This window comes from Pholis gunnellus (assembly GCF_910591455.1).
Source record: "Pholis gunnellus genome assembly, chromosome: 23".
Taxonomy (NCBI): Eukaryota; Metazoa; Chordata; class Actinopteri; order Perciformes; family Pholidae; genus Pholis; species Pholis gunnellus.
Window position 1 is genome coordinate 16,262,841 of NC_136550.1, and position 24,309 is coordinate 16,287,149.

Consider the following 24,309-nt stretch of genomic DNA (forward strand, 5'->3'; position numbering starts at 1 on the left):
CTTGAGGGTGGCCCATACGTGCCGTCATTCGTTGCGATCCTAAGAAACGTTCCTCAGACCATCACCTTCATTACTAATCGGCCTGCAGTTTGTATCCACTTAGCATGGAATTTGTTTGCTTGTCTTGCTTTTGTCTATCTATACTTCTCCACACGCTGCTTCAAAGTGGTCTGCTGAGCCTCCCTCCACATTGCAGCGAGCAACGGACTTTCTAAAAATAATAAAAGATAGATATATATATATATATATATATATATATATATATAGCGGAATATTTAATATTCTCTGTTTTCATATACCCTTTCAGAAGCACTTCGTGCATGCTTGTGCCCTTAATCTTAAAATAATGTCTAAGGTCTGCAGCATGCTGCTGCTATGGTAAGTTGACCTTCTTTTTGGGGGATGCATACTTGCGCCCTTTATTTATTATAATTTAAAGAAGAGAAATGCTGAGGTCCGCAGCAGGCTTTGCTGCTACACAGTCTTTTCACATAAAAGGTAGGATGGCCTCATTTGGGATGCATGCTTGCGCCCTTAATTTTACGATAGTTGTCTGCTGAGGTCCGCAGCAGGCTTTGCTGCTACACATAGTTCACATAAACGGTAGAACGGCCTCGTTTGGGATGCATGCTTGTGCCCGTAATCTTAAAATATCTGCTGAGGTCTGCAGCATGCTTGCTGCTACACATAGATTTCCATAGTCTGGCTGATGCTTCGCATGGGTGTCTTATCAGTCTTGGCGTTTGGTTCCGTTGTTTTTGGGGGTTATTGCTCGTGCTCCCGGTCTTAGCTCAGTAGCTGCTGGCTAATCCGGGGAGCATTCAAAGAGCGGAGCCAAGTTTAACTGTATTCCATTTGTTGCAATAAATGGTTAAAATCTATAACGAGAGTGTTCCTGACTGAATTTATGTTACTTCAACATGAATTTATAGAGAGAATATGTTTTCCTTATATTTTTGATATGTATAAAAGTATGTTCTTTTCCTGGGTCTCCCAGGATGGACAGACATTAGACATATAGATGTTTTGTTAACAGAATAATCAACAGAATAAAAAACAGTATGGACAGTCAGGATGACAAAATGATAGATCGTAAACATACATGTATACGACGAATGGATCGGAGAGGACGTCGAGCCACTTCAGGTGTCTCCAAACAGACCGGACTCACATGACCTCCTCTCCACCATGGACAGAATACACAAACACGCAAGAGGCCCAACTCCAGCACCCAGAGATATGATAAAAGATTAAACACACAGAGGGAGAGGACACAAGGACAACATGCACACAGGGGACAGAGACAGACAGATATTTAACATGTGGAATGAGACACCGACAGCCAGTCGAGGGCCAAGGATGGGCCATGTTCCAGAACAGAGAAGAAGGGACAAGGAGGAACTAGGGAACTTTTGTATTATTATCAATTATTATAATTATGTTTATTGTATTAACATACTTTGGCCATGTCATGTCAGTCATGGCACTTGAAATTCAGAATTAGAAAAAGTCAACACACACTTTCACAGTATTTCATACACACAGAGCAAGGGTTCACTGTTTTCTGCTATTTTCTATATTTTATTAATTGTTCTTTTTTTCTTTCTTATTACTTATCGTATAACTGTCTTTGTTACACTGTTTCAAAGAGAGAGAGAGAGAGAGAGAGATGATCAAACTTAAACCAGTGTAGATATCCTAGTGTTAGCAACTACAGTATGATACATGTTGTCATGGTTATGTGACACTCAGTTAGGGTTTGAGGCAGATCATTGGTTAAATAATCTAAAGGTCAGCAGACCAGAGACAGGACATGCAATCTTCCCTTCATCCCAAAGTGTTTAGGAGCCTAAAATAACAAGATGCTCGTTGTCTAATAAATGCTTAAAATGACATTATGAATTAAGAAAATTAAACTTATTGTGGAGACCCCTGGAACTCCCCTTAGGAAACAGTTCATCCAGTTTAGCTCTAATTGGATAATTGGAGCATTCAATATGAAAGGAAATGTGTTTAGAGAGGATGGATGTGATGGAAGGGAAACAAAGTACGATTAGAAAGCAACCACTTTCCCCGAGAGAACAAATACACTAAACAAATACATTGACACTTACATTGATGTTGTTATGAGATACGGGACATTCATTCTTCTACATTTGTATATATTTTAATTTCATGCACTCTGTCTCTTTGAAGTTCTGTATTCAAGATGGAAGAACTTCACTCACTAAATGCAAATGACCTTCTACAGACCCTCTAAACTTAAAATTAAGTTGTATTACTACCTGGTTTCATTTTGTTGCTTTTACCATTGGTACCATCAGTTGTTGTAACACTGTGGTCCCCAAAGCAGTTGCAGATATTGGAACCTAGCGACATTGCTAAAAATAAGTCCAACGTTCAAGACACCAACAGTCAGACACATGTTGAGAAGAAGCCAATGCTTTGGCCAGATTAGTTCCCACTTTATTTGTAGTTCCCACTTTATTTGGAGGTTGAAGTAGGACAAACCTGTAACGTTGCTAATAATTCCTCATTGCTGTAGGAAAACTTAGTCCAAGTTTAAACTGGATTTAGGAAAACTCTCTTGATTTTCTCCTAGTGGAACTTGCCCTTTGTGGAACTATCTAATGTTAAAGGTGCAAGATATGGATTGGGAGCATTTCAATTTCCTCTCAACGGCTCTCAACATGGCGACAGCTCATAATCATAGGCCGGGGCAGCAGCTGACATTAGCGGTGCTGACAGAACTAACAGTGTTTACCTGAGGGGGAACCGGAGGGTGGGTGCTATGCACCTACGAAAATGAATGCGCCGCTATTCCTAGATATCCCACAAAATATTTTGTATATTATCCACTTAATCTTACATGAGGCCGTATGAAGACCGCTAAATCACAGCCAGGGCGGTTAGGAGGGGAGGTGGGTGAGTCCAATAAACAAGGAGACTGCTGTTCGTTGCCCATGTGAAAACAGAAGTCAGTGTTGATGTTTTTGTCACGTAACTTGCGTACTTCAGAAATTGCACTTCCATGGTTGTTTTATCCCAAATGGCAATCTGAGTTTAAGCAAATGAAGACGGAAGTTTACTTTAAAAAGACCATATGCATATAACGCGCGTAAATAGACACGTGTTGCTGGACATTTGTAGGAAAACGCATGAAAAATATGGGGTAACGCTTGGTAGGATATCATACAACCCGTTGTATGAAGATACATTAAACCAGTGGGGCACGCTCACGTGCATACTTAAGATAATACAACCAGAGGAAATGAGACTTCATTCTCTAATCAGGTAGACATTACTCCACTATATACATAGACAATAGTTGTTTGCTGTTATATTAGAATCAGAATGTGAATTACAGCTCCTTTAATGTTCTACAGCTGTATAAATCTCACACTAGTGTTTCTGTGCATCTTCTTTTCTTCAGTGTTTTATTTCTCTAGCTTAAAATGAGCTTTCTGATCTTTTACCTTTGGAACAACATGATGGAGTCAGAGGCCGAACACTCACCTTCATTCTCCATCCTATAAAAAGAGCTCCATAAATATATGTTACACTTTAAGTATTGTCATTCTGATCATTTTTCACATTCATAGAACAAACTCAAACTCAAACCCATAGTGACTCTGTAGTTTGGATAAAGCACTTTAATAGCAGAGGGATATTAGAAAGAGGACATGACGCTTCATGACAACAGTTAGTGTGTTACTTACAGGAGGAAAATTCATTTGACACAAACTCAAAATTTGATGTTTCTCTTCAAAAGCTCTCTACTCTGTGATGCTATTCATTCAACACTACACCCTTAAGATTTCAAAATAAAATCCCTTCCTCATAATAATAAATAAATACCTTACAGAGGCTAATGTAAGCAGCTGACCTGGGCATTTCATTTGATGCAACTCAACCAGAAAATAACCAATCACTCAAACTACAGTGATGATAATGTTTTCATACATTTCTAATCTGAGGTCAGTGAACAAACCTCAATCCTCATGCATGCCTGAAGAGTTATACACCATGGCAGACAATTATATCTGGTATATGTCTAGTATACGTTCAAATACATCTTACAGTATGTTAGTTGGCAAGTTGATCGACGAACGGTCCAGAAATCAAAAAAGCAAAGCTGTTGGACTTAAATGTGGAGGTTTTACTGTACGTAACAATGCTTTCAAACAACAAACATATGAGGAGTTAAATCTCAATCTGAGAGGATATAACACAGCTAGAGTATTGAGATCCAAATCAAGCAAGACCCCCCTTGTTATGCTGCAGGTCTGTGAAGCTTTGCAAAGTCAGCATGAGCCTTTTTTTTCTGGTAGCAAAACAATGATTTCTCATTTCGCTGCGTCTCATGATTAGAATAATGATCCTTTCCAGAAGTCAAAAATAGCTTATAAAAATAATTTCATTTGTTTGTTTGATGTGAGGGCATGTGGCAATCCTACATGTTTGACACCTTTGCACACCCTGAAACAGTACTGTACTGTATGTTTTCTGCAGGGCCCGTCCCAAACCCCCCTCCTATCTGTGATTCACTGCCGTGTTGAGGCCCCTGTTCAGCCGCGGCTCTCTTATCTGTGCTGATTTATGAGATGCTTGTGTAATATACGGGACCGCATATCAAAACTATCTTGCCAGTCTTTCTCTACTTCTCTGATAGAGAAGAACATGAAGGAAAACTGAAATCATAAGTGTATGGTAAGGTGCTTTTCAAGAAGGAGATCACAGGAGCTGGAGTTGTTTCTTATCCCCGTCTTTGGCCTTGACATTCTTAAACAGTGTGTACAGTCTGCAGTCTCTTCAATGTCCTTAAGTAATGGCAGGGTTGTAAAAATGAACTTTCATGACAATGTAACAGTAACTGTAAGAAAAACGTATAATGATGGAGAGACAGCGAGAGAGAAAAAGCCAGAGCAGCAAACAGATGATATAAAGAGACAAATGAAGAATGAAAACTTGAGATCAATCAAAATTGAGCGAGCAGAAAAGGCGCACATCAAACAGTCAGAACCACAGAAACCCGGGGAAGGCCTGCACAAGACTTAGTTCGTAATTAGTAATTATTTTGCCAAGGAGTATGAAAGCGTCGAGATGGGCGAAGAAGGATGCAGAAACCTTACGGGAGGAGAGGAGCATCAACACAGGCCATGCAAACACAGCTCCTCGTCCTCCTCTGAAAGGTCGTCAGTCAGACATTCAGACCACATTGCATACAAAAAGCTTTAGATGCTGCCTCAACACACGGAGCACCCCACAGGCAGATGGCATGGCGTTGTACAGGTGGAGAGCAGGGCTATCATGGTGCTGCATATATAGATATTTCCAATGGGGTGGTTTTCTTTTATGCTTCCTCCCACACAGGACGGATGCTTGTTGAGATGCTTTTTTCCCCTCCTGTTTAAAAAAGGCGGGCCTTCTTCTTCAGGTCATTCTTTTTCCAGAGCGCCAGGCGGTCAAACTGGTCCAGGGTCATGCCGAAAACCTGCTGGAAGTCCTCAGGAGATAGGTGTCTCTAAAAAGGTCAAACACAGAGGGAAAAATATTCTTAATGAACGCAATAGATCTATATTTTATATGACGCAGGTTCAAATTTGAAGAAACTGTCCTCACTGCTCATTATTGGTGAGTTTTGATGATGAAGATGGAGAGTGTTTATACCACTATGAAAAGGCTTCAGGTTGGATAAAGTTTGAGACATGAGATTGCCTTTTTCCCAATAAGCTTTTCCCTCTCTAAACTCAACTAAAGTGTTGTAGTTCATAATCTTAAGAAATGCACTGCCAGATAGTCTGCTGAAGGGGGTGCCAGATCAGCAAGATGCTCACATTGGCCACTGTGGATGTATTGACAAGAAGCTATTTTCTGTTGTGAAAACTTGATGAATATATGGAAAAAACCCTCCAGGAGGGTTAGTGGGTTATGAAAAATAACACAACCATGTGATAAAATAATACCATGTAAGGTTTGCTGAATCCTGTGGCTAAAAGTGGCAATTACATCTCAGAAGCTGGCACGATGGGTTTACCTCTTCTGAGACCTGTGGCATGCTTAGACATAGTTTAACAGTAACTGGATCTTTTATACTCCGTGCGGGTTGGTGTTGCTTCTACTTCGCCACATAGCTAACGTGATAGCTTCTTCAGATTTGGTTTTCTGCGCTCCCATAAAGAGCAGCACTGAGAAGCAAAATCGAATCCACTAAATCACAGCAATGCATTGAAATGAATGATTTCAGTTTAAAATCCTGCTGCTACATGCTGGAGTAAAAACGAACACAAGCATTGTCCTCGGTCTAGTTGAATCTTCACTGGGCTTCATCGAATGAACCACATGAAACACAACCATCCTCTGTGCTTCTTTGGCTCAGACAACCAAAACCTTTACCTGAACCGATGAGATCATTTCTGCCTCCAGGCCAGCCTGACTTCTGCTGTATGTTAAATCAGTAGCAGCTCACTCTCAGATTGGCATCACATAGGAGACATTCATCCAAACCTAAGATCATGTTCTTGTCCACCACAAAAGCAGGCCTTCTAATGCCTTCTGTATTGAGGTTTAACACACCACATTCTGTGCTTCAGAAGTTCATCCAAACAAAGCTCCCTGTCAAAACCCAGCTATGAACAAAAACATGTATGGTATTCATTTAAACCCAGAACAAAAGCATATGGCATTTTATTGTAAAACTTTGGCTGTACTGGGCTCAGCAGGTGTGCGTCTCTATGATGATAGTAATAGTAAATTAGAGGCAGGCTACTGCTGTGTGGTAGCCAATCACCTGGTTTCCATACCAACCAACAGAGGGAGGAATGTGGAGTGATACCCTGAGGGAAAAACACCCAGATCCCTTTAATGTTTCACCTGCCATGCTGACAGGATAATAACATAGTAAAATGACGGAGAATACAATCTCTATTATTCAACACAAAGTGTTACATAATAAAGTTATCATCATAACAATTATTGGAGGCTGACTTTCTATCCAGTCACCTTTTATTGTTACCTTCTTTTCTTAGACAAGTTAAAGAATAAATCAAGCCTAAGAAAGCTTGTGGTTGTAAATCCGCTGCTGCACTGCAAACTTTCAAGGATGTGGCACTTAATTTCTATCTCATAACACAAGAACTGGCGGCAGCAAGCAGTGTACAGCTGTTTGTGTGGAGTCTCTTCCTGTTTCCTTCACCTACATTCCCCTGGGTCCTACGTCCCTCCATGTACAGCTTCTTATCACCCTCTATATACCAACGTACATTTATAACAAATACCACACATATTACGGTAATCAGCGTTGCATATGTGTCTGACCAAAATACCAAAAAAATAAATGATTCATCACCTTTTAACCTCTAAGCCTATTTTTAAGCCTATGCTCGAAAAATATATACCCACACTCAAAAGAGTCTGTCTCTCTAACTACAAGGTCTATTTGAATCATTTTGATGGTTTAATAACACTAACACTTGTGAGATTTGTTGAGATGTGTAAATATCAGTGTATATGTTACTGGTTAATGCTGAATGAAGATGGCACACAGCTCAAATTGAAAATGTTCAGGTTTGCCTGGAAAAAAAGGCACTTTTGTCTTTGAAATAATGCAGCAGTAAGCCTATAACTCTCCACAATCATAGCACAGCATGTCAGAAGTCTCCACAAAAGGGTTTTACTTTGATAAAGTGAAGCTGGCCAAGTTGATAGAGGTTGGAGTTCAGAGAGTTCATGCCATGTCAAGCCAAAATTTACAGCAGCCACCAGTAACAGGCCCAAAATGTCCCGAATGTCCCAAATGTTGTATTGCCTCATGGTGAAGCGACTCCGTCTGGAATCTGAGTTTGAGTTTTGATATGAGATGGGCTGCTGAGGTTGAGTAAACCAGCAGCACTTTGGGGTCAAGGATCAGGAATAGTGATTGGAATATTTCTCCCTCAAGGCTCAATGGGAGTTCTCATATTAGGGTTACTGAAAGTTTAAATATTTTAAAAGGGGTGAAAAAACTTTATTTGAGATGACTTTACAGACTAGATATGTCCTGATTTAAACTGAAGAAACATAAAGAAAGTTCTGAATCTGTAAATGGGTAGCGTAAGAATAACAGCTGCAGGAAAATAGTTATTACGGGACATTAAGCTTTAAGCCTAATTTTTATATTTCAAGACATGAAACTTGGTGTGTCCCAGTGCATGAGTAAGTAATGTGATTCAAGTCAGAAAGTAGAACCATACTACTGCCGATAATAAAATATTTACAAAAAACACCCCACTCCACGTACTTTTGGCCCGACAGTATATATATTTCTTAAAAAAGCAAGGAAAAAAAAGCAACAATGCCATCATTTATCCCACCTGGCTAAGCTGTCTGGCTGCTTTACCCAAACTGCATAACTATGGTTTTTCCTTCTTTAAACCACAATTGAACATGTTCTCAGGCTTTTTAATGACCTGTGGATAGAAGGGGAAACAGTACAGAGCAGGGACAAGAAGATCAGAGCTCACCTCCAGTCTGGTGCGATCTACTTCTCTGGGAAGCTTCACTTTCACTCTATGCGTCACTGCCAGCATTTCATAAGGGTAGATCTGACAAACACAAAGTAAGCATTGTGGAAGATTTATTAGAGAATACAATTATTATAACAAGTACAAACAAAGCTGTCAAGAATATTAACAAATGAGGAAAATCTTACCTTGTATTCTGCGATGGAGGAAAAGAGAGAAAGAGAGAATTAATCTAATGGAACAACAAGTTTTTATTTGAATAGCAGACCCATTATGAAAACTACCACAACAGAGCCTGAAAATAAATTACACCTTGTGGACTCAAATCTCCTTAGAAATATTAGGTTTCAAAGGCGTCAAAAGCTTTACAAATAGTTGCTCTGCACCTGCCCCCCCCCTGCATCAAAACATAAGGCAAAAGAAAAAGAGATTTAAAAACAATTAAGAACATTCATTGAAACACTAAAAACAGTCATTAAAACACTAAAAAGCAGCGTAAGAAATAAAATACAGTAGTAAAATGCAGAAATGCAGGAAATTGATTAATATCCTTGAATCTGGTTCAATTAAAGGCAGCAGCAAACTGAAGATAAATGAATGGACAAGTTTTTCTAAATCCTGTTGAGACATAAGTCCTCTAATCCTTAATATATTCTTCAGGTGATAGTACGCTGATTTGAGGTCTGAATCCATAACTACACCTAGATTTCTGGCTTGGTTTGTGGTTTTTAACATCAGTGATTGAAGCTGAGTGCTGACTGTCAATCATTCATCCTTGGTACCAAAAACAATTACTTCTGTTTTATTTACTTTGTTTAATTGAAGAACATTCTGGAACATCCAGTTGTTGATTTGTTCAATGTATTTACCCAGCCATTGTATGGGATTATAGTGCCCTGGTGATATAGTTATGTAGATTTGTGTGTCGTCTGCATAATCATGATAACACACTTTGTTGTTTTCCATAATCTGAGCTAGTGGAAGCATGTAGATGCTTAAAAGATTGTATTTTCATGGATTAGAACAAATCCTTTCATTAGTAGTTTTAATGATGTATTATTAGATCTAGTGTAAACAGCTCATAATTCATCTCTAATATCTATTTCATATTCATGTGAAAACATCTCCTTCAAACAACTGGATTTATTCAAGTTTCTCACCAACATTTTACAGATGTGAACACATCATGATTATATAATTTATAATTACTTCATAATTTACTTTTGCCCAATACTCACTTAACTGAACAGCCTGAACGCATCATAATGTGAGTGAATGGAAACTTCGTTTTCCTTGTGTTGATTCAAACACTGATTAATTGTTTACAATGTAACATTATCAGAGATCTGTATCTAGAAAAGCATAAATGATGTCCTGATCACATATTTTACTGAATATTGGCGGATAACGATCATCAGTAAAACTTTATTTCACACTGTGATGGTTAACGTTAAACTGTCTAATTAATCTGTTGTTCACATGCTTGTCAATCCGTACGGATCATGGATCAACAATGGTCCGTTACTCCACTCGGAATGATACAAGCTTGAATTCCTTAGATATAGCTATGCCGTGTTCTAAGCAAACTTGATGGCATGCAGCAAATAATAAAACATGCATTAAAACCATAAGAGACTGGAGACTTCACTTGGACTTGTGACCAAGGACTCAAGACTAAACTTCGACTTTTGACCAAAGACTCGAGAATTTATTTGGACTTGTGACTAAAGACTCAATACTTGACTTGGACTCTAGCTCAAAGATTTAAGACTTGACTTGGACTCTAGCTCAAAGACTTGAGACCTGACTTGGACTCTAGCTCAAAGACTTGAGACCTGACTTGGACTATAGCTCAAAGACTTGAGACCTGACTTGGACTATAGCTCAAAGACTTGAGACCTGACTTGGACTATAGCTCAAAGACTTGAGACCTGACTTGGACCTGTAAACATCTCTACTTCTTGCTGATATCAGACTTCAGTCTGCCCCTCAGCAGTGAAGCAGCTGGATTAAGGTTAGTTGATTGACATTCCAATGTATAATATTATTGAATTGTCCAAGAAAGGGCTACAAGTCTATTTTTTACACAACTTCACCAAAGTCAGAACTGTACTCAGACATTGTTTGATTTCAAATCCAAAGTGCTGAGTAGAGCCAACAGGATAAGAAAATCTTACCATCGGCCGTATCTGCAGAGTGTATTGTATGTATTGTTTGTATTTTAGGAATGAAGCTGATCGATTATCAACACCAACAAAAGCTTGCAAACATTAACATAAAGAGGAACAGAACAAAGAATGGGAAATAAACATTGTAAATTTATTTTCACTCTCACCTCTCATGCCTCCCCAGCTCTGGGAGTCTGCGTCCAGTTCATCATCCACCATCTCAGCAGCCTATAGGAACACAAACACATGTAACCACAGATGACTTAGACCAGTGGTCGCCAAACTACAGCCCGCGGGCCGGATGCGGCCCGCCTCCACATTTGGTCCGGCCCCCTGAACAATACCAGAGACGCATTATGCTTTTTTTTCAGTCTGCACAATTAATCGAATTTTAATTGCGATCACGATTTTGGCTGCCACGATTAAATGAGCATGATCGTCTGCGATATTAACGTTTAAAATACGTGCTCTGCTACATATCAAATCAAACGCTTCCTGAATCAGCCAACCACCAGGGGGCGAACGAGATGAGCGCTGTCATGCGCGCACCCTGTAGAAGTAGAAGAGTAGAAGAAGTAGAAAAGCCGAGAGACGGGAGCTGGAAGGACGAGTACTTGTGCTTAATTTATTTACACGCCGGCATGTCATGTCTGTCACTACATGGTCGCGCGTTTTCAATTCCCCTGCTCTCTGTATCGCGCACGGCGGTGTTCCGCCCCGATCTGCGCGCACGATGCAACAGTCGCTCACCTGCGCGTAGCACCCCCCCCCATGGCATAGTCAATGGTTTAGACTACTGTTTGTTTAAGGTAAAAGATGTGTTCAGGTACAACTAGGATTTATTAAAGTTTGGGTTTTATAAGCTTAGCTCTGGTCAAAGTACTTCCTGAGATCTCAAGATGCAGAAAAAAAGACGATCAGACAGAGTGTAAGCAAATCCCCAAGTTACTCCAACCTATTTGGAAGAGACACATATTTCCTGAGTAACTGGACTGGTGACGATCAATGTGCTCAGAGCAGATCAGCTATTGGCTAAAAAACTGACTTGACTTGATTTGGATTGATGTGCACTACTGTGTCTGTTCCTTAGGGTGCCTGTTTCTTTCAATATTTTGAAGTAATTTTGAAATGTCGCAATAGTGGCTCAAGCTCTGACTCAATTAAGAATATGTGCAAGGACAGTTTTTGGCTGATATGTCTAAATTACAGGAAGCATGGATTGTTTTGAAGTACGTGCTCATTTCCTACTAGACTACATTGTGTGCATTAGTGCAGAGATTTTGCAGCTCACCTTGTAGATGCCATTCCTTCCATAGCCGGGTAAGGATGCAGACTTATTGTATGGGAAATCTGCCAAGATAAAAAAAATAGTCATTCTCATGTCCTTTTTGAGCTACCGGTTAATATCAATTCTTTTTTAATTCATGCCACTCACACCAGGCTGAACTTGAGATCAGCTACTCACTAGGCTGGGAGGTGTCAGTAGGCAAACTGCAGGTCGATTTGCGGGGGTCCAGGTCTTCTGGACCCATCTGTCCATCAATCTCACTCTTCAAGATCATCCAACTGGTCCTCTACACACAGAGAGAGAGAGAGAGAGAGAGAGAGAGAGAGAGAGAGAGAGAGAGAGAGAGAGAGAGAGAGGTGATGGCAAAGTATGAGTTAGTGATTTAGTAAATGGATGAACAGCATTTGTAAAGTTTAAGAAAATGTCTTGAAAAGCAACAGATACACACACACACACACACACACACACACACACACACACACACACACACACACACACACACACACACACACCTTGCTATCCTCCCCATCCTGCCAGGATGTTCTAGAAGCTGTAAAACAGTCAGATGTTATTGTGCTGGACCATCTGAACTATTGATGGTCCATTTGTGCTGAACTATTGTGCTGAACTATTAACTTTACAGCCCTGGACCATGACATCACATCATCTACATGGAGTGGGATGCAGCCATTTCTTTCAATGTTATACATAGAGGTCGACACTGACATTTTGGGAGTCTGACCCATTGGTCACCAGAGCGAGATACCCTAACAACTACAGTCCTGTTTACAATGAAAATCATATCTGATATCTATATATATATATAAGATATCCATGATCTCGTGAGGATCTGAACCACTGGCCTTGGTCAAAACTTTCCTATGACAAAATATTTTGATCCATGACACTAAATGGCTGGATTTCGATGAGATTTGAATAATCTTTTTTCCCAGGAAGAAGAGGAGTAAATCTATTTTTGTTGACCTCCTTCCTCTTTCTCTAGTGTCACCATCAGCACAAGGATTCCACTTGTACTCAAGATATATTCAAATTGAATTAATAACTATTGTAATAAATGTTTTTAACTCTGCGCAAGCATCATCAGTGCAGTGGCAAAACATATAAGGGATATATAGAGGGCAGTTTCTCCACTGGAAGGGCATCCTAGAAGGCACTTCATCATGTTTTCTCGACTGGAGGGGTGCCCTTAAGGGTATTTCATCATGTTTACTTCACGGGAAGGGCATCCCAAAGAGCACTTCATCACACTTTCTTTGCTAGAAGGGAATCCGAAAGGGCACTTCATCACGTTATCGTCACTGTGAGGGCATCCTAGAGGGCACTCCATCACTTTTTCTTTACTGGAAGGGCACCCTAGAGCGTACTTCATCACATTTAGCGTACTGGAAGGGAATCCATCACTTCTTCACATTTTCTCCACTGGAAGGGCCTCCTTGAGGTCAAGTTTTATCTACCAAAGAGGCAATTTATCATTCCGACTTTATGTCCTGTAGCTTTGACTCCATTACTTTAGAGTGCTGCAGGAAGAAGTCCTAAAAACCCGTAAATGGGTTTTTGGTTAGATGCCTTAACATTTAGTTCTAGGCCATAAAATACATACAGGACTGTCTCAGAAAATTAGAATATTGTGATAATCCCCATACGTGTGATTTAGTTTACTGAACCAAGCTGAGTGTTTTTCAAGGCTCAGGAAACCCTTGCAGGTGTTTCGAGTTAATTAGACGATTCAAGTGATTAGTTGAATACCCTACTAGTATACTTTTTCATGATATTCTAATATTTAGAGATAGGATATTTGAGTTTTCTTAAGCTGTAAGCCATAATCAGCAATATTAAAAGAATAAAAGGCTTGCAATATTTCAGTTGATTTGTAATGAATCCAGAATGCATGACATTTTTGTTTTTTTAATTGCATTACACAAAATAAAGAACTTTATCACAATATTCTAATTTTCTGAGACAGTCCTGTACGTAATACCCCACCTAAACATTTTTAAGCTTTTATGTGTTTAAAAAAAGACGGTTGCAAACAAGTGGCCAAATTAAACTACTAAACATCATCACGCCGTACATTAGTCTGCCTTTAGCTTAGTGGGGGTGACATGAAGTCACGCGACTGTGGTGTAGTTCATTTATAGCCTAATGTTAGCTTTTTACTTCTGGCGGTTGCATTTGGCTTACAAATTCATAAAAGTGTTAAGATTATCCTGCTGACCAAAACCTGTAAGTATCATAAACGTTTGTTTGTCACAGAGCTTATTTTATGCAATAATAGCCAATCTAATTTTTAAAAAAAAAATCTATGCTAACTTCTAGGTTTGTCTACAAAACTATGTCATCCCTGCAACACTCTATAAAGTCTAGTAGGTGTCATGGAGAAAAACAACTGACTGACCCAATTTATAACCTGTGCTATGGAATAAATAAATCCTGCACACAAATAACATATTCAAACTCTCTGTTTACTTAATAAAAGAGCCTCATTACGATTGTCTATGGCTGGACAATCAATGTCAATTTACTGTAACAATAAGAAATTAAGTTACAAGTTGTCATATTAATATTGTATGTTCTCACTCTCATTACATTTGTCCTTGTCCATTCATTATTCCTTTTTTGTTGTGATGTTACATTGGACATTGTTTCAGCAATACTAGCTCGCTATAATTTAGCTGCACACATAACACTGTATAACCTAATACGGTGCAAATTAAACAGTGTTGTCAGGTTGTCAGGTCAAGGAAAATGTCATCTTAACTGCTTTGATTTGATTTTGGATATACTTCAAACTGTTAGCATGCAAAACAAAATTGTGTTACATTTGCCCTCCCTTCTACATACCGTTTGTTATCCATACAATTGTTTAATGTTATGTTATGTCAATTAACATTCCATGAGCACAAATTAATTGAAGAGGATGAATCCTTTCTTTTGGACAATGTTAAGATCACCTAACATACTGCATGCTAAAGCATTACCATATGGAATTAGTTATCTAGATAACATTGGTGAAAACCCTCTTATCATGTATCAAATAACTTAACCAATAGGCTGGATTCCCACAAATGTTTTGTAGGTGCAGTCCATTGTTCATAGTATTTCACTTTACACAGCTCCATGGTTAAAGCACAAGGAGCAGTCTTAACTTGGAACAAAGTAGATTCACATTTTTTTGGCAGACAGCACACACCTTGTCAGTGACCTCATGTCTGCTTGTATGTATACAATCAAGATGCTGACAGCATGTTCATGCATCTGTAGGACTATGCCATATGTAACCGATTTACTTGTCGTATTCAATAAAGATGATTATTTCTTTGGGTGATAGAGCTGATCAGAGCTCCTAGGACTACATTGAAAACCGTACATCATAAATCAGGACACACAGACAGTGGTTAGGGGAGAGAAAGAGATTTGAACAGTGATCAGATCTACACTAATGACACTTCACAAAGTGAATCCTGTACCCAACCTCTCACAGTGGAAAACACAGTCACAGCATCACCATGAAAACCAACAAATGACCTGGTGAGATGAGTGCAGACATGCGAGGTGAGCAAACTACTGTAACACCCAAGAGCTCCAATTCCAACAACCAATACCAAATTGGTTGTAATGTCAAAATAAATAGTCAACATGACATAGTGTTGCAATGTCAGATCAAATATTGGAATTTAACTGGAGGGAAGAACTCTTTGTTACCAAATCTACACTGCATCACAGGGAGCAAAAAACTGCTGCTGCTGTTAAGAGTCTGGCAACACCCCAATCAGTGATGTCACAGAAAGTGTTTTTCATTTGTAACCTAATGAAAAACATCTCCTGTGACATCACTGGGTGTGGTTAGAAACGCAACATACTCACTGTTAATATTTCAACATGTGGAGGCCAGGGTCAATTGTTGCTTTCTTGCATCAAAGCTTTGTTTTGCAAAATTCTACGTTTCTTTTGCTTTGTTTTATCACACATTGCCCAACATCCTAATGTTCAACCTTGATTTTTTATAACATACAGTGGGTGCAGAAATCTTACACCAGCCTTATGCATGTAGATCCATGGAGTCTACTAGATGAGTGAAGGCTACAGTGAAAAGGGAGGAGAACTGGGATAAACAGATGACTGGCAGGCGACATGCAACACATCGTGCAGAGACCAGACTCGAGGTGGAAGTGTTAAGAGTAGACTGTACCATGCTGTTTGTAGATGGGGGGTTTTCTATAGATATTATCTTTGACCAGAGTCTCTGAAGATGTGAACAGATGCAGAGGAAAGAAAACGGAAGAAGCCAACATGGGAGGGAGAGAAAGAAAGGGAGAGAATGGAGAAAAAGATGCATGAGTTACCAGTTATTGAGGTATGAGATATTTTGAAGAAGCAAAAAGGGGGCCGCAGAATAGCATGATTCAACACAAGACATTTGTCATAAATATTATGGCACATCAGAACATCAGCACTTTTAATATTATTCATGCAACATTTTCAAAATATATCAATATCTTGTTTTTTGTTAAAAGGGAGGTTATTTGATACAGAACAATCCTATGTCACTCAAAGAATAATATCAGGAACCACACATGGCCCTCCGGCATCAATCAGTCTACTTGTATTAGCATTCTTAAGAGATTGTCAAATAAAGAAAGGGCCCCAAAATTGATAATGTACACATCACAAGAATATAGAAAGTTGAAAGTTAATGTAAGTCTTGTTGCATCAATCCTGGAAGACAGAATGTTTTACCTGAGGCTGATCTAATCCACCTTAGATGCTTAGTAGAAACTGTCACGCATTAAGTCACAGCAGAAACATGACTCACAATAAAACAACCCATGTGTGTCATTTCCCTGGCTGGTTTCAGTGCCTGCCAGTATCTGGAACAATACAAGCAACAAGTACGATGACTATGAACGCCATTATGTGGATAATCTTTGGCTGTTTTTCCACTTAACTTGCTTCCAACATAAGAGTTATTTTTCTGTTTGAGTGACTCGAAGGTTGAATTTTCTCTTACATTTTTGTGAATGAAACTGGAGGACGGAGTCGACCATCTATTATGTCAATGAGGAAATCCCACAAACACGCAACTTCTCATGTACAAGTGGCAGTCATCAAGTTGAAACAAGCTATTTAGTTTTTTTACTTCAGATGATTTTCTCAATCAGACTTACTGAACCTCACAAAAAGTGAGAGGTTTGGGATAAAAATTTAAAAATGTTCTTGCATGAGGGCCCTTAACAAACACACGTTGATAGCTTCACAAGACTTATCTATATGTACCTGGAGAGAAATAAGTCCCAATAACTGGAAAATGTTTTTTATTTGTTAAACATATAAAAATCTTTCCTAACCTCCAAGGGTTGAAGTTTGAACCTATCTACAGTAATGTAGAAATGCTGTGTGGGTAGTACACCTAACTCACTATTGGGTGAGTTAGAGATACAACTGACTTTGAACTCAGTCCCAAGAGGTCAGCTTGGTGTTAATGTATTGGCTGGTAACCTAACCTAAATCTTAGTATCAAATCAAATAATGACATTTCCTTTTCTACAAGAGATTCTAATAGTGAATGTAACAGTGTTTTTAGTGTCACTAATGACAGCATACTGTAGTCTATATAATGCATAAAGATGTAGGAGAAATGAAGTTGAGTTGCAAGCCAAGCGGTGCGGTTATGGCCTACCTGGTACGTGGAAATGCCGGGGAGCAGCCACGTATGTAGAGGAAGGGGATTTGCCATCAGAATAAGTGGATAAGCTGGGGGTACTCCGACCACTTTCACTACCTTCAGTTGGGGATAGAGTTTGGTGGGCATTGGATAAAAAAGCAAAAGGGAAAAGGTGTAGGGTAAAACAAAGGGTGTTGGAGGGCGAAAAAAGGCAGCATTAAGGTAAGAATATTAAAAACGCTCAAATATGAAGCTTTGATTATCACATTACATTGATGCAGGTGACTTGATAACCCAGCCATTTACTGTATTTATCTATTATAATGAAACAATGTCTGACTTTTAAGAAGAGAATCCTACCAGCCTACTGATCTGTTAAGTGATGAGAGACAAAAATCATCCAGTATACATTTTGAATACTACCACTAAAGTTACAGCACGTTGTCCCTCTGCCCAAATCTTTTTTTCCCCAGTGGCGTCCTCCAGATCTTGTTGGAGAGCCCCGAGCATTAGTCGAGCTTGGTGATGTAATCTCTCCATAGTATCCTGAAGTTCCCCTTTAGGTGTCCAGACAACCACAGGAAGGTATACTAGGCGTCTGAACCACCTCATGTGGCTCATCTCATTGCCAAGCAGCAGCTACTTTCACATAGATAGAGACCACCCATCTTCACCGAAACCACACTTATATCTCCAATTATATTTTTTTTACCCAGGAGGGCTGGAATGAAGACCAATGGAGCTCCTGCTCACAACCACAGTCCAATAACTTCTGGTGATGCTTATAAGCCAAAGCCAATGTTAGTCGTTGTTTGGGTAAAAATAATAACGGAAGGGCCGTTATTGAAGTACGCAAATTACGTCTTTATACTTCCAAGTTCTTGATTGTGTGGATTACATACGAAATAATGTCATGCTGCTTTACAGTACAAACTGCTTTACACTGCATTGAAGCCGCTGAAGTGACTATTTCAAAACTTGTCCTGAAACCTACCTAAAGCAGACTCCCCGTCCGATCCTCTATCATACAATCGGTTCAGATTTTCTACATTTTCAGGCTGGTTTTGTGGATTTTGAGCTAGTCATGGTTAAACATTGTGAAGTAGTAAACTCGTTAGCTTCTATCTATAACTTTTTAATGTTTTTGTTGCTGAATCAGTTTGACATATATCCTTTAAACGCATATTGTAGACCCTTCTGTCTGCTTCTCTCCGAAATCACTTTTAAGTTTTTTCCTAAAAATAGAAAATATTTATTCAGGGTTAGTGACAGTGTGTGCTCCATTGTGGCTCTGACAGCTTGATAGAGTAGCAGTGGGGCAGGGCTTAGCGAAGGGTCAATTACTTCCCACTTAGCTTTAGAGCTAAATGCTAAAAGTTATTGTTAGTGGTAGTACTAGTACCAGAGCGATTTGTTCTCATCACTTTCAAGTTTACACTACAAAATCTCAACTTATTCTGAATATTTCTATGATTATTATTATTAAGTGTAGGTGCAAAAAATGCCACTGAAAGTTACCCTATGGGTTTTATTACATCGGTCTAGGTTTTAGGTGCTTAAGCGTAAATGTAAATGTAACATGCATTAACATTTTGCTGACTGCATGCATGTGTGTGTTGTGTATCTATGATCACAACCAGGTTCCGACCCATTATGTTACATCACAGGCAGGCTGGGTGATGGAGTCACTGACACCCTTAAGACCAAAAGTAATAAACACTCTACATCCAGAGTTTTGAGTAAGAAACAGGGAGGGAGAGAGAGAGATTGAGAGAGAGTGTTAGCTGAGTGAACACACACTCTTCTCCCTCAGACAAAGAGGAACCATCGGCAGCGATCTGGATGCAAGTGGATGAGATCACTGACATACACAGCAGTGCTGTTAGTGCTGGTCTGAGTGATCTCCTGCACATACACACAATCACACACATGCCCATAAAAACACACACACACACACACACACACACACCAAAGTACTATTAGTGCAGGTCTAAATGTAGGGCAGATCCTCCATAAAACATCTGGAGCTAAGGTAGGAGGTGATGGAGGCTTGGGGAGTTAAGGAGGAGATGAGATAAATTCATGTGAACAGATTGCATATTTGACAATAAGTGTAGCCAATTCATTAACCATAAAACAATAACTTAATAAGGTTTGGGGATCATTAACAAGAAATCATGGAAATAAAAACAAAAGCATGCATTATTCGTTCCTAAACTCTTCTTTAATTTCCATTGTTAGACAACACATCTAAATACAGTGTTGCTTAACTCTTACTACCATAGCAACTTCTATAAGGAAACCTGATAGCTCTTTAAAGCATGAGCCTGTTGCCTGTTGAAAACAAATAGACGTCTTTCACGGTGTGTTAGGAACCGCTAGGGCCTGAACCACGCCAGCGGCACACTGTCTTTTATGCCAATGCAACTGGCAACCAGACCCCAAATTACTGCTCGGCCTGCTCCTCCGTTCCCCCTCCTCTCTTTCATCTTCCCCATCGGAGAACTCCCCTCTAAGCCTCTCCACCCTGTCATGGAAAAGCCGCCAAAACCCTGGACCGCGTGTTCGTGATATTCTGTGCAAATGTTCGAGTGGAGGCTCATGCTACTTCCCTCTCTAGCTCTTCCTTTTAATCAGCAAGGGTCCAAGCAAGCACGTGTCAGAGAAATGTGTTCCTGCTGTAGGGGTTCTGTACTAAATGACATGCCTCTGGAGGCAAAATGTCTCACCCTACATGAGAACTTCTAGTTGCTGTTGGAACTCTTTAAATTATGGCTGTCACTTTTAAAAGAAACTTGACCTTCAATTAGTTATGATCTATTTAAATAGAAAATGTACAGTGTATGAACGCAACAGGACTTGCCTTGAAAACTCGCAGGGGGGGGCATGTATAAAATGATCAGTCGTACCTTTTGTATTAAAATGTATAGTTATGAGTCCCACTGCTCTTCATGGCAAGACCCGTCCTACATAGCTGTTTGAAGCGGAGATGATTGGTTGAGGTGGGACATTGACCTTGAGTAGCAGGCGTCAGGAGAGCCAGGGCATAGGACCCGAACAAGTCAGGTCACCAGTAGCTCGGCGGGCATGGACGCCTGGCCAATCCTAGCGCTTAGCGTAAACTACGCTAGCTTCGCTAACACTAAAAGAAGAAAACTTGTAAGCGCACTGGATGGATAAACTTAATGAGTGGAAGCACATTAGATTGGACACTACAGACGGAAAAATAGTGTTTCGAGGTAAGGCTGCTGACTTTGTAAATTACAACTGTCCTACAGTAACTTTAGCTTGTCACATAAGTGAGGCAGCGATCACTTAATTAATGGAAAAATTTGACTACCTAGTTTAGGATAAAGCTAATTGAGATGCGTTCAAATTAATTTAAACTTTGTAAAACCTTTTTTTTAAGTGACAACCCTGATTCAAATGTTTGAAAAGAAAACTAGATCAAATAATAAAAATATTTTTTAAGAGCCACGCTTATCGTTTTTTCACAAATCAGAGTTATTTATTTGTTTGTATGGTTCTAAAAATTATTTAGTTCCTCTAAAGTCTTATTTGAACAAGTGGTGCATTTTTTATTATTCTTATCTGTTGTAACATTGAGTGAGGATGCCATTTGACAAGTATACCAGATATACAGTCTCAGAAATGGTGCTGACTCATCCCTATATTTTAGTATTTGTCAGTGCTTTGGTAGAGGGAGCTGTTTCCAAGGAATGCATTTGCTGATAATATTATTTCATGTACTTCAGTCAAAAAATGACTTTCTAATCACCCTGCCTGGAAACCTCAAAGTGTCTTTTTATCAGTCATCAAAACACAAAGCCTGCACTGTCTTTCATATTCATAGCAGGTTAACACCAAAGAAATAAAGTCTTGACATGACAACAAACAAGTGGTCATTCAGGAGAAACAACAGGGGAGAGTAGAAGTCAAAAGCAGGCAAACAATCAGGTCAACAACTTGAAGAGACAAGCACAAAAATGTCCCTCCCTCCTAATGCCATATGTATCAGGGTCAAGCTAAACCATGCACGACAACAACCACGTCCACAGACACAAGTGAACAGGGCAAGCAGAATGAGAACTTGGCCTACTAATGTACCAACACCACGATATCGGACAACATCACAAAACCTGCCAACCATTCCACTGGGGGAGGGGAGACACAGAGAAGAGAAAGACTAGTGGTGTTTTTACCGTTAGGAGGAGGTAAACTGAGATGCAGGGATGTCCTAGGTTTAGGGTCAGGTAGGGGGTCCTGTTTGTACCCTGAGGGGTGAGGAAGATCAGGGGATGGGGAGGGAAGATGAAGCAAAGGGAGGTGGTTGTAAAAGCCTTTCTGCAGGGGTTACAGCATGCAAGGGGAATGTATACAGCACTGGTTTGTGATGTTGATTTCAGGGGTGTGTGGTATTGTTAATATAATTAGCAGTTTTATGGCTTTGGTTCAAGAAATAAGGAAAATAAATATTCCTGAGTGATCAAACAGTGGTTACAGATCCAAAGGCAGCACACACCAGGTCAGGCGCTCTGTTTCCCATTATGACTCATGGGTCTATGGTGAACCGAGAGACCCAGAGAGTGAGTTTCCAACACATGGTTAATTTGGTGCTTAACCACAGCCCATGCCCAGTAAAGTCAGTTCAACGGTTGTATCACAGCACTCCACTCTTTCGGACCTTCGATCTCAGTCAAATACAGAGAGGACTGGCACTTGCTGCTGTGGGGAAACCAGTTTTAGTGTAATGCTTTTGATCCTAAATCCAAGGTTTTGTATGCTTCTGTTCTATTTGGGGAACGCATGGAAACCTAGATTCCTGGCACTTGGGGCACTTTGAACCCCCTTTCAAATAAGAGCTTTCTGGTAGATCTTGAATAGGCTGACGGTTTAAGTTTCTGTCTAAGGTTTGACAACAGTAATGATTCCAGCAAGTGGTCCATTGTCTGTATTGGACCAGTTCTCGGTCTCAGCGGGCTTTGATACCTCTGAAGTAAGGGATGTAGTTGTGCTGCTGCAGCATGGCCAGGGTGGTAGGGTTTAGGTGAAAAGACAAGCCTGCAATGCCACCTACTGGTGTGGGCGAGTACTTGCCACTACCTACACCTCCACCATCACCACCACCACTCCCTTCAGCCCCAGCAGCATAGTACACAGGCAAGGAAGATGATTCCCTGACCCAGGTGGACGGGTACTTAATTGCACCCATGAGGGTTGGAGGCAAAGGGAGAGAACTGGAGTCATGGGCCTGGCTGCTGTGTCTACCACCAAGGTATACTTCTGGCCCTGAATTTCCAATCAGATCACAGGAAACATGTTGAGTCAATGGCTAAACGTGTGAAGGTGTTAAGTTTCGTGGAAAAATTAGGAATGGTACATGTGATCCATTTACAAAACATCAACATCACACCGTACACATCACAAGCCTTAAATATTGATCTAAAAGCTCATTATATTTTTGTTGTGTATAAATGAGAGGCCCATTTTAATTTCATAAAGCAAGCCCTATCACCCTCTTCAAATGGTAAAATAGAAGAATTAATGAGACAAGGCATTGGCATAAGTTCTAAGACGGACTTTATCAAGCGTCTTTGAGTAGGAAAACAGTGTGTGACGTATATTTGTAACTACTGTTGTGCCTAGGTTATCCTCTTCAACCTGGTGCTTTTATTACCCACAATTTAAGATTTAACTTGATCACAGACAGTTCGGTCGTAATGTGAGTGTATAATGCTAGTGGCAGCTAATGTAGCCTGAAGCAGCAGAGATGAGCAGTTACAGAGATCTGCTAACATCATTTCTTTTTATCTCCACACCTCCAGCTTTATATTTTCTAAACTTCACACCCAACTGAAACTGATTCAAGTGACTTCCCACAGCTCCCTCTGACACTAAAGGCTCTATACTACTTTATTTACATAGGCAGTAGTACTTCCTAACACATCGAAATACACTTTGACATGTAAAATATGTGGACTTCCACTTAGAACATTTTTTTTTTTAGCAAAGCACGTGATTTACCAATATTTACTTAACAGCCTACAGACACATTGAGAAATGTGAGATTTAAGCAATGCATTGATTTTGGCATCATGTTCTTGCACATACAACACATTATCATACCCAACTCGTCAAATCCCAACACTTGGTCAGTGACCCTAAGCTTCAAACTGTGATACTCTAGGCACCCCTGTAGCGTCGGTTTTGGATCAATTACGGCGTGTCAACGAATCTAGTGCCCAAAGACTGACACAACGAAATATCAATGTTTACTTTAGGACTGCAACAACGAATCGATAAAAATCGATTATTAAAAGAGTTGGCAACGAATTTCATTATCGATTCGTTGTGTCGTGACAACACCGGAAGTTGATTTACGCGATTTGTATTATTTTCGCGTCATTCGCGCCACCGCCGCCGGGGACCTCGCGTTTGGTCGCGATCGCCGGGGACCTATTCACACAGGTGTGTGAACACCAAACGCGATGAACGCGATGAACGCGGCCGGTCTCTCCGGGGACTATTTGTGTTCATTCGCGTGCATCGCGCCGTAGAGGGGGCGGGGCTTATCGGCCTGAAAGCCGTTCACTGATGGATCAGCGCGTGTCTACCCTTCACTGAGAGGCGTGGGTAAACCCGCTGAACCCCACTCCTGATATTAGTCCA

The 24,309-nt window shown here is 40.1% G+C and overlaps 1 protein-coding gene across 1 annotated transcript in view; it reads right to left on the reverse strand.

Annotated features, from left to right (window-relative positions):
- Positions 1-3,639: 3,639 nt before the first annotated feature.
- The window catches only part of ablim2 (actin binding LIM protein family, member 2), an 85,958-nt gene continuing 65,288 nt past the window's right edge, over positions 3,640-24,309 (reverse strand). Inside the window, exons 14-24 of the mRNA XM_079184724.1 lie at positions 22,630-22,929; positions 21,843-21,914; positions 17,656-17,757; positions 16,168-16,221; positions 12,470-12,507; positions 12,135-12,243; positions 11,961-12,019; positions 10,837-10,897; positions 8,690-8,697; positions 8,502-8,582; positions 3,640-5,524 (exon numbers count right to left, since the gene is read on the reverse strand). Of these exons, the coding sequence (XP_079040850.1) occupies positions 5,411-5,524; positions 8,502-8,582; positions 8,690-8,697; positions 10,837-10,897; positions 11,961-12,019; positions 12,135-12,243; positions 12,470-12,507; positions 16,168-16,221; positions 17,656-17,757; positions 21,843-21,914; positions 22,630-22,929 (998 nt within the window). The 3' untranslated portion in view covers positions 3,640-5,410. The remainder of the gene's footprint in view (positions 5,525-8,501; positions 8,583-8,689; positions 8,698-10,836; positions 10,898-11,960; positions 12,020-12,134; positions 12,244-12,469; positions 12,508-16,167; positions 16,222-17,655; positions 17,758-21,842; positions 21,915-22,629; positions 22,930-24,309) is intronic.